Source organism: Zootoca vivipara, chromosome 3 (assembly GCF_965207765.1).
Source record: "Zootoca vivipara chromosome 3, rZooViv2.hap1.1, whole genome shotgun sequence".
NCBI classification, from domain to species: Eukaryota; Metazoa; Chordata; class Lepidosauria; order Squamata; family Lacertidae; genus Zootoca; species Zootoca vivipara.
This window is the reverse complement of record NC_142586.1, coordinates 88,893,823-88,908,676: the sequence shown is the minus strand read 5'-3', so window position 1 is coordinate 88,908,676 and position 14,854 is coordinate 88,893,823. Positions and strand designations below refer to the sequence as shown.

Genomic DNA, 14,854 nt, shown 5'->3' with positions numbered 1-14,854 from the left:
AACAAACCACACTGAAACCAACCGAACACAACTAACCGAGCTCTGGGTCCTCCAATCTCTCGCAATGCCAACAAAAATTATATATATTATATAATTTATACATATATATACATACATATATATATATATAGAACCTACCTGTGTGGTGCTGTCACAAAAACCCTGTACAAAAAATAGAATGAAAAATCATTATCCCCCTCCCAAACCACACAATGCATATTACAAGTGTCTCATACTGAATGTACTGTAAATGGACTGTGAAAAAGACTCTGAATTGAGAATGGAGACACTTTTATTTGTCTTGTTAGACGAGAAAATCTTTAATAAAAACTAATTAAAAAACAACTCTGTTGTAAGCCGCCCAGAGTGGCTGGGGAAACCCAGCCAGATGGGCGGGGTATAAATAAATTATTATTATTATTATTATTATTATTATTATTATTATTATTATTAACTCGCCTTCCCCTTGACCTAATAAGAGGACATGAACATTTTCAGGGGCTCTGGAAACAATGATAGGGAGCAATCCAGCTTCCAATCATACCCACAGAGCAAGTAGCCACTCTGGCCATAATGAACCTTGCATTATTAGCAGTGGCTGGGAGGAAAGAGCTGGCCTCTTCGCCATAGGAAACCACCTCTCAGTCCTTCCCACTTTATATTCAGCAAAAGTGCCCAGCAAGGCTCTTGCAAGTCCAAGACTCCCGTAACAGAAATATATTTTCACGGCATTCTTTGGAGGCTCTTTGCTGACTGGCTAGAGCACTGAAAAGCTAATGGGGCATTTTGCTCAGAGTCCATCTCTTTGGGAACCACACCTGTAAAGACAATCGTGGTAAAGTCAATTGTAACTGGGCGGTCTATGCTTATACAAATAAAGTAGTACTGTAGGCAGGGGATCTGCATGTATGTAGCGGTCCCAGATGGGAGGTCCCAGCCCTGGAACTGCAGGTGATGTACCTGTTTGCACAAGTAGTTTCCCATGTAGCAAGGCATACAGAGGCTCCCCTCTTCCCCTCCTATCAGCATTGCTGGATGAAAATGGAAATATTTAGAATATACATGTGCAAAATGCAGATTTCAGCAGATATCATTTGATTTAAGCTGTGCATCAGGACATTTTTTTGTGGGAAATCCTTCTCGTGACAGTCCTAGCACCTGCTATGAACTGTAACTACATTATAAAGAAACCTTGCTCAAAGCCAGGAAATTCTAGAGGCCATAGAAAGGGTTTGGAGCAGTGTCAAAGTGAGAAGTGTTATGTTAAAGGTGGCATGGGCAGCAGGTGAAAGACCACTTCCTGTCCAGCTAAGGCAATAATTATGAAAAGCAAGTTGAGGGGTTAGTCTGTGCCTAGATAGGAGGCCGCCTTTGGGTTTGGTAGAAGGCAGGAAGGATGTAAATGGAATCTATTAATAAATGGCAAATGCACTTGTATTTTATATGATTTATTGGTGTAGATGTAGCATCTTTGTGTGTTTCCTAAAAGAAATGGTAGTGAAAAGGAGAGAAAAGAGATTGAAGGAGGGAGAATGGATGAACGGTTAAAGTCATTTAGCCCATGAATAATTTTAAAAGAAGGAAGTATACCACTTTGCCTATATCTAGTTATGGACGAATTAAGGTTTTATTTATGAAATTAGTAAGTCTTGGCATATCTAGTGTTCGTCAGCAGTTAACTCAAACCTCAGCATTGGCTTGTGAAAAACATCTAAACAATGTTTGTTCCCAAAATGGGCTTGCTGCTATAATAGACATTGCCTGGAAGGGCACGCTGCCCCAGGTTGATGAGTAACAGCTCTCATATGTTTGTCAGTATCCTTGCAACAAGTATTACATTAACAACACCAGTCGCAAACATGAAATCAGGTTTGAGAAGATTCAACCCATAGTCCGTAGCTTTGGCTTTTATTAACTATTCATACAACCACATACAGCATTTCTTTCCTATCGTTCATTTTCTTCTGTATCACCCAATGCCATTCTTAGAATTTTTCTTTTAATTTTTAAACAACTTTATAGGATTTAAAACATTTGCCACTCACTACTCTTAGCAAACAGGCTTCAATGTAAAAAAACAAAAATAGCATCTTGCTATGATCTTATTGTGCAAAAGCTATCAGGACTTGCACAAAAATCAAGAAAGCAACAATGAGTCAGCAGGCAAAAACTTTCACTCCCCCCATAGTTACTCATATGAGAACTGTATTTAAAGATTGAACAAATTTGCCTCTTCTTTCCTGGAAAAGAGACCACTATACAAAAACAGCAGAATATGAAGAATCTTGAAAAACTAAAAAAACCACAGTTAAAAAATTTATTTCTTTTTCCCTTTTGAAGGCTTAGCAAACAAAGCAGGATCTATCTGATCTCTCGGCAGACCCCTCACTGAGAAAAGCCGTGCTGCTCTTTCCTGCAGCGTGCCCCCACATTTCAGTCCCAAAGCCGTCAGCTCAAACTTCAGCTTGTCTAGTCCTATGGCTTCCAGTTCAGCAACAGAGTTGAATTCCAAAAGATCTATTGTTGAAGTCTCCTAACGAAAAACAAAGGGAAACGGGCAGTGTTTTAAATGTGTGTCACGGATACCCAAAGAGACAAAAAGCTTTTCAGCAAAAAGGAAAAGGAAAAAAACAACTACATGTTTTCAGTCTGGGGATATTGCAGTCATCTAGCATGGTGTGTGTTGAGTTTAAGTTATAGGAGCATCCTGATAGGACTCAAAAACCCTGTATGTATGTTTCAATTTAACCAAAGAGGTTCTGTGGCAGGGGCGGGCAACCCATGGCCCTCCAGATGTTGCTAGGTGGTGTTGTCAGATGTTGCAGCCAATGGGAGTTGCAGCCCAGCAACTTCTGGAGGGCCACACTTTCTCCACCCCGTTCTACGGTTGAGAGTTGTTGTTGTTTAGTTGTTTAGTCGTGTCCAACTCTTCGTGACCCCATTGACCATAGCAGCCCAGTAAATGGGACAGCATTTTTCTCAGGGCCCAGTTGAAAGTGTGTGTGTGTGTGTGTAGGTCAGCAGAACCTACTGAAAATAAATAAATAATAACCATAGCCACCACCATCCTACCCTCCCACTCCCAAAAATGTATCTGGAAGGGTGAGACATGACATCGCAATCATCACATTGTGAGTGAAAATAGAAGCTATGGGGAATGGTAGCAAGATATAAACTTCCAGTCAGACGTAATAAGCATCATACTTACTGTGCTCTGTAACTGGCTCACAGGTTCCTGCGTATCCGAAGCATGCGCCTGATCTCTGTCCTTTGTTGTCCTGGCTGGTTCATGTTTCTCGATAGCTGCAGTTTCAGTGATAGGTGGATCCTCTACCAGATCCTTTTTAGCACCCTTCCCTTCTTCTTGCAAATTCTCAGCTGCATCAGAGGCTGAAGAGCAGCTTCTGGAATCCTCAGAACTGTTGGGACACTGTTCTGTACTTTCCACCATCTTCACATGGTTGCCAGATGACACTGTGCAACTTCCTGATGTGCCAGGTGAGTCGTCATCTTCACTGCTACTGCTGTCTTGAGAACTGTCAGGGTCCTCCAAGCCTTCCACCCCTAACCTGCCACAATCAATGAAAATCCATTTTTTAAAAGTGTAGTGTTTTTACCAATAGCATCAGCAAAGCACAGAGGTTTGGCAATTTACCCCAAAGCCTTTTGCCCCCAAAAGAACACAAGTTATGGCAATGAATAACATATGTTCCTACCCAATTTCATATACATGCTGAGGGTACTGGCAACTGGATCTTACTTTGGCATCCTTCACTGTACCTGAAGGCAGCAGGCTATGTTACGGGGTGCAGGATAGGCTGCATGGGACACCAACTCACTCACTACCCCTTCAACATCTGCCATCTGAGGCAATCAAGTAGGGCCGGCCCTACCAATGGAATTAATGCAAGACCAATTCCAGTGAAGCTCTTTTAGTATTCTATGGAATACTAAAATTCCATAGAAGTCACCGAACAACACGGTAATGGTATCAAAAGGGCAACTCTTTCGAAAAGTAGAGTAGAAAACCGGAGACCATAAGCGCTCAAACAGGCACAAAATCGCCAACACACTGTACCCACCCAATTCCAAGGGGCTCATTCAATTACTCTGCTGAAACCAGGGAGCTCTGCCACCTTGAATACTTACACAGAATATTGCTATAATAAGCTGCCTTCTAATTTATCTGCTGCATTCTGTAGTGAACTTAAAGGGTTCAATGTGCTGAGCTGTTGTAGAGGATTGCTATGAAATGGTTATTAATTTGGATCCAATGGACTGCTTGCAAGCAGAGGCAGTGAGAAACCTAATTTCACAAGCAGAACAGTGCTTATGGTTCTTAGGATCCATGCCACTGTATTTAAGGTCACCTGCTCCCTTTTAAAGGAAGCAATTCTGTTCCTTTTCCTTACAATATTTACTCATGCACCTTCTCATCTAGTTAAAACAGGCATCCCCAAACTTGGCCCTCCAGATGTTTTGGGACTACAACTCCCATCATCCCTAGCTAACAATACCAGTGGTCAGGGATGGTGGGAATTGTAGTCCCAAAACATCTGGAGGGCCGAGTTTGGGGGTGCCTGAGTTAAAAGGATCAAACTGTAATGCTCGCTCACCAAAAGCACTTCTTTTTCTCAGACGTGGCTCCCTTTTCAGAATCAGCTGGCCGTTTCCGGCTCTCACTGCTCTCTGGCGAGACCATTGTGCTAGAAGACGCTTGCATGCCTGAAAAGGAGCAAAAACAGTCAACTCTTCCTTCTCCATTTAATCCCTGGCATTTCAAATCAAACACAGATAATTGCATAATAAAAAAACAGGTATGAGAATTAAGAAATGAAAGCACAATTTCTATTTATCTCTAATTTCCCACTAAATGAGTGTTTTGTTTAGCTTACTTTTAAGCTCTGATAATGTTATTTAAGGCATCACCAGTATTCAGAGCAGATGATAGCAAACCATTGTGGTTAGTGTTGAATTTGAACCTCGGTGACCATTCACTGTTGTTTTCATCACAAGGCAATGATATCATTGAACCAATCTGCATGCCGAGGTGCCATTCCAAGGCCCGCAGAGGACTGCCACAAATAAGAGGGTTCAATTTCACTTAGATTGTTCACAGACCCCAAAGTTCAAACTCATAAGGTTCTACAAACTGTTCTGTATGCCTTCAGATTAAGTCTTGCAAGTCTCAATGATTCCGAAGCAGTTAATCCAGTGAGAGCAAGGAGGACACCATGGCCATACCTGCATGGCCAGAGCCACTGTAACAGAGCAGCTCAGTCACTGAGAGGTAGTGATCATGAGAGGTCAGAGACGGGGAAGTGGACCTAGACTTGCCTTCAGCAGAACTCCACGAACTGGATGCTGAGGCAGGCAAAAGAGGGAGGAGGCCCATTTCGGCAACCCCACATTCCACCCGCTGAAAATCTGCTTTGGAGGGTTGGGCAAACCCTTCCCCTGCCCTGGGACAGTGAGGAAGGTGGAAAAGAAGCTACAGGAGAAGAGAAGAATCACTGACAATTCTCTTTTCTCTTTTGCCCACAAAAGCATCCAGTAAGCAGAGTGAGAGACACCTTTGGATCATAGTCCCACCTACAACGGAAGAAAACTTTCTATTCAAGGAGAGAGCTGTCCACCCCAGAGGTTGGAAATTCAAGGCAAATACACAAACACACAGGCACACAGTTCAACACCAGACCATCATAATGACAGGCTATTTGGCTGTAACTAATTAAGGGCCCAATTGAGATATGTAATCCAGCATAACGACCAATGATGCGCTCTGTGCTACCTTTGAGAACAGAATCCTCTAGTCTTTCTGCCATCTCGTGACACTGCTGCTGGTAGTCTGGGTTCGTGAAAAAGTGTTTCGGCTCCGCAAGTTTGCGCTTCAGTCTTTCCACACGTCTTTGCTCCTTGTCCGCTTCACGTTCCGCTTGCTGCTTCACCCATTCAGCCATTCTGTTAAGAGAGAAGAAGCAACATGACACTACATGCACTTTCATGTGTCCACTCTGCCATTGGCTTGATAGTTTTGGATCAAGTACTTTCCGCCTATTGCTGGGTGGAACAGAACAGGACAGAAAATGAGCCTGCTGGATCAGACCAACAGCCCATCTAGTCCAGCACCCAGTTCTTGCAGTGGCTGGCCAGATAGAATCATAGAGTCATAGAGTTGGAAGAGACCACAAGGGCCATCCAGTCCAACCCCCTGCCAAGCAGAAAACACCATCAAAGCATTCTTGACATAGATGCCTGTGGGAAGCCTGCAAGTTGGACATGAGTCTGCCCACCTGCAATTAAGAATGTAAGGAGATCAGGCCATGTAGTTCACCATCCTGTTCTCACAGTGGCCAACCAGATGCTTGTGGGAAATCCGCAAGCAGGATTCAAGCACAAGAGCATTCTTTCCCTCCTGTGGTTTCCAGCAACTTTTATTCAGAAGCATTGCTGCCTCCGACTGTGGGGGAAGAGCACAGCCATCATGCCTAGTAGCCTTCCCTTCCATGAGTTTGTCTAATCTTCATTCAAAGCCATCCAAGTTGGTGGCCACTACTGGGAACAAGTTCCCTAGTTTAAAAACTCCATCTTCCTACAAAACACAAGAAAACATCTTCATGTGCTTCCTTCCAAAACACATAAAAATTGCTTTTGTCTTTATTAATTGATGGGGCTTGGTAGGGGGTCACTGTCAATGAGACACCAGAAAGGAAAATAAAAACCCTCCAGATGTTTACCTACTGCAGGAAGGAAGGCTAAAAACATGCCTTGTACACGTAAGTAATTTTAAATAGCATATTTCTAGTTTGCTCTTCACAAGAGCAGAAATATGAAGAATTAACCATTAAAACCAAAGTTCAAACCAGACCAATCAAACAGCAGCAGGAATAAAAATCCCACGATACTCATCTCAGGCTCACTCCAAGCATTTGTTCTGCATTTCTACATGTGTTGCTCACCTCCTTATATATAATGTAATAAGGGTGTCTGAAGGGGCTAACTGCTTTAACCAACCTTGTGAATGAGCACACAAAAGCTACTAGCCTGCAAATTTTTTTAGTCTGCATTTCTATGCTTCTTAGAGAGGAAGACCCACATGCTAGGAAAAAAAGCCTTTTGGCAAGCAGACTGGTGGCAGAGGGATGCGGCTATCCATCTGCCTTCTGCCAGCCTTCTGTGTTGGTTGTGGGGAAATTTTCTTCCTCTGCAATTAGCTCAGAAATTAAGAGGCCTGTCAGAAGAGGGATGGGAAGATCTCTACTTCCCCTGTCAGATTTGCTCCACATACCCAACACCCCAGATGGAATTCCTTGTCTAGCTATGAGGTGAACTGTTAAATATCAGACTGGTTTAAATGATGTAACCAAACAGTTCTAGCTCCAGAGGTGTAATAACTTTCCAGCAATGTTATGGGTTGCATTAATGACCTTAAGTTATGTCTAATAATTGCAAAGGGTTTACTCTGAGTAGGACTAGCACTGAATACCATTGTATGTAAGTAGACACAACAAAGCTGCAGTTTCGAAAGACTAGTTGACTGATCACAGTGGCTGCATAAAGCCTAATAGAATCCAAGTATTACATAATTTTAGCTGGTCTTTTGAAACCGATGCTACACTCTGGGGCTCAGAAACATTCAAGGACATATTGAGCAAGATACAGCACACAGATACTTTGCCCCAATCAGTGTTTTCATTTGGACTTTTTACAGCAATTTGAGAAAGACGCTTCTAAATCTATAGAATACTGATAATGAGATGTATGGTTATTTTCTGTGAGAAATAAATGACTCACGCTTTTTCATGGTTAACATCTCGAAGTCTCCTTCCACTAAGATCTCTGCAAGCTTCTCGATTTGTTGTCTTCTCAATTTGAGCACCAAGTGCTCGGAGCATAGATCCAAAACCTAGGAGGGAATTACAAGCTGTCAGCAGCATAACAGTAAGGATAAGAGAACACTATAGGGAGATTATTTGGTGATGGGATGTTAAACTGCAAGGATGCCTACTCAAAATCAGCCTCTTCCAACCAGATGCCCTCCAGATGCTGAAGCTGATGGAAGGTGTAGTCCAAAACAGGTTGACACCAGGTTGGGAAAGGCTCATGAAGACTGTGATTGCACCTTTTTGTGTTTATATTTGACTTCTTCCCACTGCTACATGCAGAAATTTAAGATAGATCTACGTTAAGGATTTTTCACTAAGTTTATTTTGCATGTATACAGTTAAGAAAATGTTTTGTACTTGCACAGAATTACTCTTAGCTCAGTTACTCACAGGGAAGGTTAAACGCTTTAGCATTGGCAGAAAGCAGCTCATTCTGGCAAAGCTTGAAAAACCAGGCTTGGTAGAAAACTATACTTTGTATTTAATTGCTACATTTACAAGCTACTTGCAATAAAAGAAACATTTTAGAATTTCCACTTTCAGAGTTACATAGTATTCTAATTATTTAGCACAAAGTTGCAACCGTGAACCCACCTCCCTTTCCACCACACAGTCTTGGTTCCAGGCTGTAAACAGCTCCTTCTTGTAGCACATCTTCAGAATTAACAAGTCGACCATTACACTTTATATAGAAGTGATCTTCAGGAAGACCCTAAATACAAACAAGGCAGAAAGAATTAAACATATATTGTAGGTTGAAATGCTACAGCAGTTTAATATGAAGTAACTGGCAATTAGATTGCTTTCCAATCAAGTTATTTAGAACTGTATGCAGTTGAAAAGATGGGTAAGAGATCTGGTTCTTTCTGTGTAAAGATCCAATACTTGGCAAAGTAAATGTATACAAATATGTGCAGCACAGAACACAATATGAGTCACATCCCACTGAGTCACAAAATGGTAGTGCCACTATTAAAATTTTGAAAGATTCTGTTAACTGAATGGTAATAGATAAGACAAAAAGAAAGAAACTATGAATGCTTATAAGAAATGCTTCCAAGTCACAGAACTGTGACCCTCCCTTCACCTTGAAGTCCAACAAAGCCAGACTCTGTATACTTTCTAAATGAGCTGTAAAACATTTTATCATGTACCATTTTGTTATACTTTTAATCCTGTTACCTGCCCAAGCTCTTGGGGGGGGGGGGGGAACAACAACAGAAAACACAAGTGTTGAATTATACACCTCAAGGTAAAGGGACCCCTGACCATTGGGTCCAGTCGCGGACGATTTTGGGGTTGCGGTGCTTATCTCACTTTACTGGCTGAAGGAGCCGGCATACAGCTTCCAGGTCATGTGGCCAGCATGACTAAGCCGCTTCTGGCGAACCAGAGCAGCACAGGGAAACGCCGTTTACCCACCGGAGCGGTACCTATATATTTACTTGCACTTTGACATGCTTTCGAACTGCTAGGTTGGCAGGATCAGGGACCAAGCAACGGGAGCTCACCCCATTGCGGGGAATTGAACCGCAGACCTTCTGACTGGCAAGCCCTAGGCTCTGTGGTTTAACCCACAGCGCCACCCACATCCTATACACCTCAAAGAATTTCCCAAATCAGGTAACATCAGTCCCATTAATAATCTCTTAACTGCCATGCCGTACTTGACAATGACTGTCAAAAACACCACTGAGGGACTTTCTCACTTTCCCCAACGGCTTCACAGTCATTGTTTTTTGTGCCTGTAAGCTAGGATAGACCCTAGTTCTAAATTAGTCAAGAAAGTGCAAGATTCAGTTATGTCCGTGCGACCTGAGAAAGCACCATGCTTTCACTATGTAAGGAATTGCACCAAATCCCTTCTCCTTGGCCCCCTACCCAGCCTTTAACGCAAAAGGGAATTAAGTCAAGCTAAGCTAGGTAGCAGCCCCTTGCCTCCAGATGCTTTTGGGACTACAACTACCACCACCCCGAGCAACTAATCACGCTAACTGAGGGTGGCGAGGGCAGTCTAACAATTCCAGGGGGGGTGCCCCCAGCTCCCGCGCCCCCAACCACAAGCAACCCCGAGGGATCTCATTCCGCCCCTCACACAGGGACCAAGACCCACCCGCTTCTTTCACATGAGCCCATTTTTTTTACCTGTACCCGGCAACGAGCGCGGAGTAAACCACAAACCGATCGATCTTCGGCCGGCAGAGGTACCGGCTGCGCTCCAGAAGCCAGCAGGTCCCGCACCCACAACGCCATTTTCGCCTTTCCTCAAGCAACACCTTCCCACACGTCGCTCCTTCAGTTTCCCGGAAAAGACGCGCGGCCACTGGCGCGCACCAGTGACGTAATAGACGTAAACAGGAAGTCGGGCACTGGAAGTTCTCTGGTCAGCAGCAGTTTCCTGGCAGCCCCCCTCCCTCCCACGTGACACGGAGGGCGGGAGATGTGCGTGCGCGTGTTCGGAGGGTGGGTCTGGGAGGGATGCCTGGAGGAGGCAGATAAAGCGGGTGGGGGCTGGGCGGCAGGGTTGGAATTGGCAGGCTGTCAGGGGAAGGAGCAGGAGGCGGCGGGGGGAGCTTGCAGTGACTCCTGCTTCATGGCGGCGCTTCAAGTGATTTACCTCTTTGGAGCGCCTTGGTTTTTCGTTCCCTCTTGGCTGCCTCTCCGCTCATCGGCCTTCTGTCCGCACTTACAGTATTTCCAATAACCCAGAAGCTTGCAAGCTCTGCGGTGCGTGGAAATGTATCCGCGCTGCTTTCCCACCACGATGAGGGGGCGGGAGGGGAAGCCCCCCTGTTGTTACAGGAGTGTATGCACTTCCTTTTGAAAAATGACTAGTCTTAGGCGGGGTGGCGGGGAGCTGAGTGGGAAATGTTGCAACCTGGGGTGCATAGCAACATTTGCAACTCTCCTTCCCCTTATTTCGCTAGGCTTGGTATATTTTTAAAACCCGCAAAGGAAAGCTCGCCTTTCCTCCTCCTCTCTCCCCCCCACCCCCGCGCTCCTCTCCTCTCTTCCACACGGTTTATTGTGTTCGCAAACGCCATATTCCCTGACAATGTCAGCTTGGGAGCAACGATCTGGAGAGCTCCGGGGCAACGATCTGTGTCCTCTCCTTCCCCCACCCCCCGGCTCTCCAGGTGGTAGCATAGTAAATGTGACAGCCTATGTTACCGTGCCAGTGGCAACAGCCACGAGACAGGAGTGGCTGTGCCCGTTTCGGAGGCGATGCGTAGCCCTCGGTCTCGCAACCGCTACCGCCTCACTCCCGGCCTTTCCTGAAAAGACTTGTGCAAGCGGCGAGGAAGGGAGGGAGGAACTAAGGCAGGGGAAATTAAGACTTGAATTACACAAGGCTCCAGCAACACCACCAGGCTCCTTCAAAACCACCCCTTTTCTACAAAGATGCAGAACATAAATATGTGCAAGAGCTCTCTCGCTCTCTCAGCTACAGGCGCGCGCGCGCGCACACACACAGCGCCTGGGTCTTCAGCTTGTAAAACAAGTACTGTACTGTATAGCGCAAATCTGAACAGATCTTTTTGAAAGGGGGTGGGAACAGCCTGAAGATATGGCAGCAACCCCGAGAGGACCTCCATAATGAGTGCTTATGTCGAGGTGTGGCTGGATGTTTAATGTATGGCTCACACTGTAGTTGAAAGCCAACCTCAAAACAATGAAGGCAGTGTTGATTCAATGCAAGGAAAAGGTCCTGTTGCACTACTAACTCAAAACGCACTCCTCTCCACCCAGTCTAAGGGTGCACATAAATATCACCATGCATTGTTTAAGAGATTCACATTCTAATGCCAAAAAACAGCATTTGGAATCCATCCCAACATGTCCACTCAAATGGGAATCATGAAAACGTAGCTTTAGATAAGGACTCTGCATAACTTGATCTGCTATTACAGTACAGAGAAACTGATGGTGTCACTATCTAGCAAAGTATGAAGGATGGTTTTGATAACAGATCTAATTATATGGTCTAGCAAGAAGGGTGGTAAACGGTTATAGTTTGAGACCTTGGAGATGATAATTCAATTCTAAATAAAGGCAGCATTGTGCAAGTATATGTGGGAGGTAGTCCTGTGAACAGGAATCCCTGGTTCCTAACCTCAGAAATGTAAAAGCTATTGGGGGTCTCCAGTGTGACAACATGCATATGCTCAGGAGCTCCTCCTGCTATTTTCATATTCTAAGGCAGGCATCCCCAAACTGCAGCCCTCCTGATGTTTTGGCCTACAACTCCCATGATCCCTAGCTAGCAGGACCAGTCAGGGAAGGTGGGAATTGTAGTCCAAAACATCTGGAGGGCCAAAGTTTGGGGATGCCTGCTCTAAGGGACGAGTTTAGGATTTCATAACAGGAGCTGGGGTCTACCTTCTAGGCATTTTCACTGGTGTAAATGTCGATGTTAAAGTTACTTCCATGGGATGCTATCATGTTGGCTGTAAAATCAGTTGGTATGCGTTTTATTCCCTCCCACTCCTCAAAAAGCTCAGTTAAAAATTGATGATGAAATATTTAATTGAATCTAAAACCTAATTATGACAATAAATGTGCAATCAAAACAAACAAACAAACAAACCATTTCAATCCATAAACACCTATTCTCATCTCTCAGCCCATCTGACTGTCTTATGAGACTATGGCTTCATGAACAATGTTTAATACAATGCTAGCTTCTAAACACAACCCAATGTGTTTGTTCTTACCCTTAGTACCCTTGCATGCCTTGGGACCTGGATATCTTAAGGACCTCCTCTGCCCATAAGTGTACCCCCACATGTTATCCATTCAACATTGGCAGTCCTGCTCCATGTCCGTCTGTCCCCCCTGCCAACTGAAGCTTGGCAGTGATACCTAGGAGCAAGACCTCTTCAGTTGTTGCACCCACTTTATCCAGTGCCCTCCCCAGTGAGTGCCAAATGGGCCCCAACACTGCGTGCTTTCAGATGCCTGACAAAAAACATTATTTATAAATACCTTTGGGATCAGTTCAGTTGATTCTAAACCGCTCTACTCCACCCCCAAGTTTGTTTAGGACTATTAGACCCACCTACTAGCCAGAGTCCTCTGGTGGCTTCCAATATATTTAAAATACAGTAAAATAGGCAAGAGTTACAATGGGTGGTATTCAACAATGTTTTACTCAGAGTAGACCCACTGAAATTAATGACCTAACTTAGACATGTTCATTAATTTAAAAGGGTTTACTCTAAGGAAAATTTAGTTTTATAGCACCCTGTGTGTATAATCACAAAAAGGTGGCTGCTGATCTTTATCACAGCTTCTGGCTCTGCTGGCAGATGTAGGGGGTGCTGGGGGAATAATTATGTTAGCATGCTCCCCCGCTGCCCCCACCCCAGTGCTCAGATATTCAAACTGCCACTCTAGAATTGAATCTCCTGGCCTGGAAATGGCTGCCAAAGGAGGCAGATGTTAGTCCTTGGCAGGCCAGGGCTTCATTGCTGAACTGCTGTCTCTTACAGTCTATAGAGCTGGTAGCAGATGCAGGAAACACTGAGGAAGCAAATAGCATAGAATCAGATTCGTTGATTTGGAAGAGACCCTGAGTGATATCTAGTCCAATGTGCTGCAATGCAAGGATCTCAACTAAAGCATCCGCGACAGATGGCCATCCAACCTCTGCTTAAAAACCTTAAGGAAGGAAAGTCCTTAAGGATGGTGATGAGGAGTTTGTTCCACTGTTGAACAGCTCCCACTGTCAGAAAGTTCTTCCTGATGTTTACTTGGAATCTCCTTTCTTGTAACTTGAAGCCATTGGTTCGAGTCCTAGCCTCCAGAGCAGGAGAAAACAGGTTTGCTCCATCTTCCATGTGACAGCCCTTTAGATATTTGAACGTTGCTGTCATACCTCCTTTCAGTCTCCTCTTTTCCAAGCTAAACATACCCAGCTCCCTCAACTGTTCCTCTTAAGGTTTCTCAGATTGCGGAGCCCAGAACTGGGTGCTACTTGTCCTTTTTTTCTAGGGTGACAAGAAACTATTAGGGTGCACTCTTTGGGTCTGATCAGTCAACCAGCTACAAATCCATCTAACAGTTACCTCATCCAGCTCACATGTCACCAGCTTATCTGCAATAATATCATGGGGACTTGGTTAAACGTCTTGCTGAAATCAAGATACACTACGTCCACAGCATTCCCCTGATCCACTAAGCTTGAAACTCTATTAAAAAAATGAAATAAGATTCATTTGGCATTAGTTGTTTCTGAGAAACACATGCTGGGTCTTAGTAATCACAGCATTCTTTGCCAAGTGCTCACCGACCAACCATTTAATTATCTGTTCTAGGACATTTCCTGGTGTTGACATCAAGCTGACCAGTCGGTAGTTACCGGTACCTGGGTCGTCTTCTTTCCCTTTTTTGAAGAAGGGAACAATATTCGCTCACCTCCAGTTTGCAGGGACCTCACCTGTTCTCCAGTAATTCTCAAAGATTATACAGAGGCTCTGATATTACATCAGCAATCTCCTTTAGTACCCTTGGGCACAACTCATCAGGCCCTAGAGATCTGAATTAATTTAAAGTAGCTAGGTTTTCCCTTACCACCTCTTTTGTTAACTCGGGCTTCAGCTCCCTCCTTGCATTGTTTATTCTGTTCTCACCAGGTTGGGCACTGCTTTCCATTTGGGTGAAGATAGAGGCAAAGTAGGTGTTAATCAGTTCTCCACCTTCTCTCTGTCACCCTTTAGCATTTCTCAGTCTTTTCCACACAGAGTACCTACTACAGTTGCACCTTGAAAGTTGACTTCCAAAACGTTTGATTTCCAAAACGACTTTAAAAATGTTCAAAAACCAAATCACGGCTTCTGATTGGCTGCAGAAAGCTCCTGCAGCCAATCAGAAGCCGTGGAAGTCCTGTCAGATGTTCAGGTTCCAAACGAACGTTCACAAACAGGAACAATCACTTCTGGGTTTGTGGCATTCGGGAGCCAAAACGT

The 14,854-nt window shown here is 44.3% G+C and overlaps 1 protein-coding gene across 1 annotated transcript; it reads right to left on the bottom strand.

The window, feature by feature from the left end:
- Window positions 1-1,889: 1,889 nt before the first annotated feature.
- Window positions 1,890-10,202, bottom strand: SDE2 (spliceosome associated SDE2). The gene is made up of 7 exons (XM_035111448.3): window positions 10,032-10,202; window positions 8,481-8,598; window positions 7,795-7,906; window positions 5,792-5,961; window positions 4,617-4,725; window positions 3,209-3,569; window positions 1,890-2,533 (listed from the first exon to the last, which is right to left on the bottom strand). The coding sequence occupies exons 1-7, from the start codon at window positions 10,137-10,139 to the stop codon at window positions 2,318-2,320; spliced, it is 1,194 nt and encodes a 397-aa protein (XP_034967339.2). The 5' UTR covers window positions 10,140-10,202; the 3' UTR covers window positions 1,890-2,317.
- Between the last annotated feature and the right edge of the window lie 4,652 nt (window positions 10,203-14,854).

Coding starts and splice junctions, on each gene's coding strand:
- SDE2 (XM_035111448.3), bottom strand. CDS start 10,139: ATGGCGTTGTGGGTGCGGGACCTGCTGGCTTCTGGAGCGCAGCCGGTA. Junction 7,907..8,480: donor ACTGTGTGGTGGAAAGGGAG/GTGGGTTCACGG, acceptor ATTCCCTCCTAG/GTTTTGGATCTATGCTCCGA. Junction 3,570..4,616: donor GAGAAAAAGAAGTGCTTTTG/GTGAGCGAGCAT, acceptor TGATTGTGGCAG/GTTAGGGGTGGAAGGCTTGG.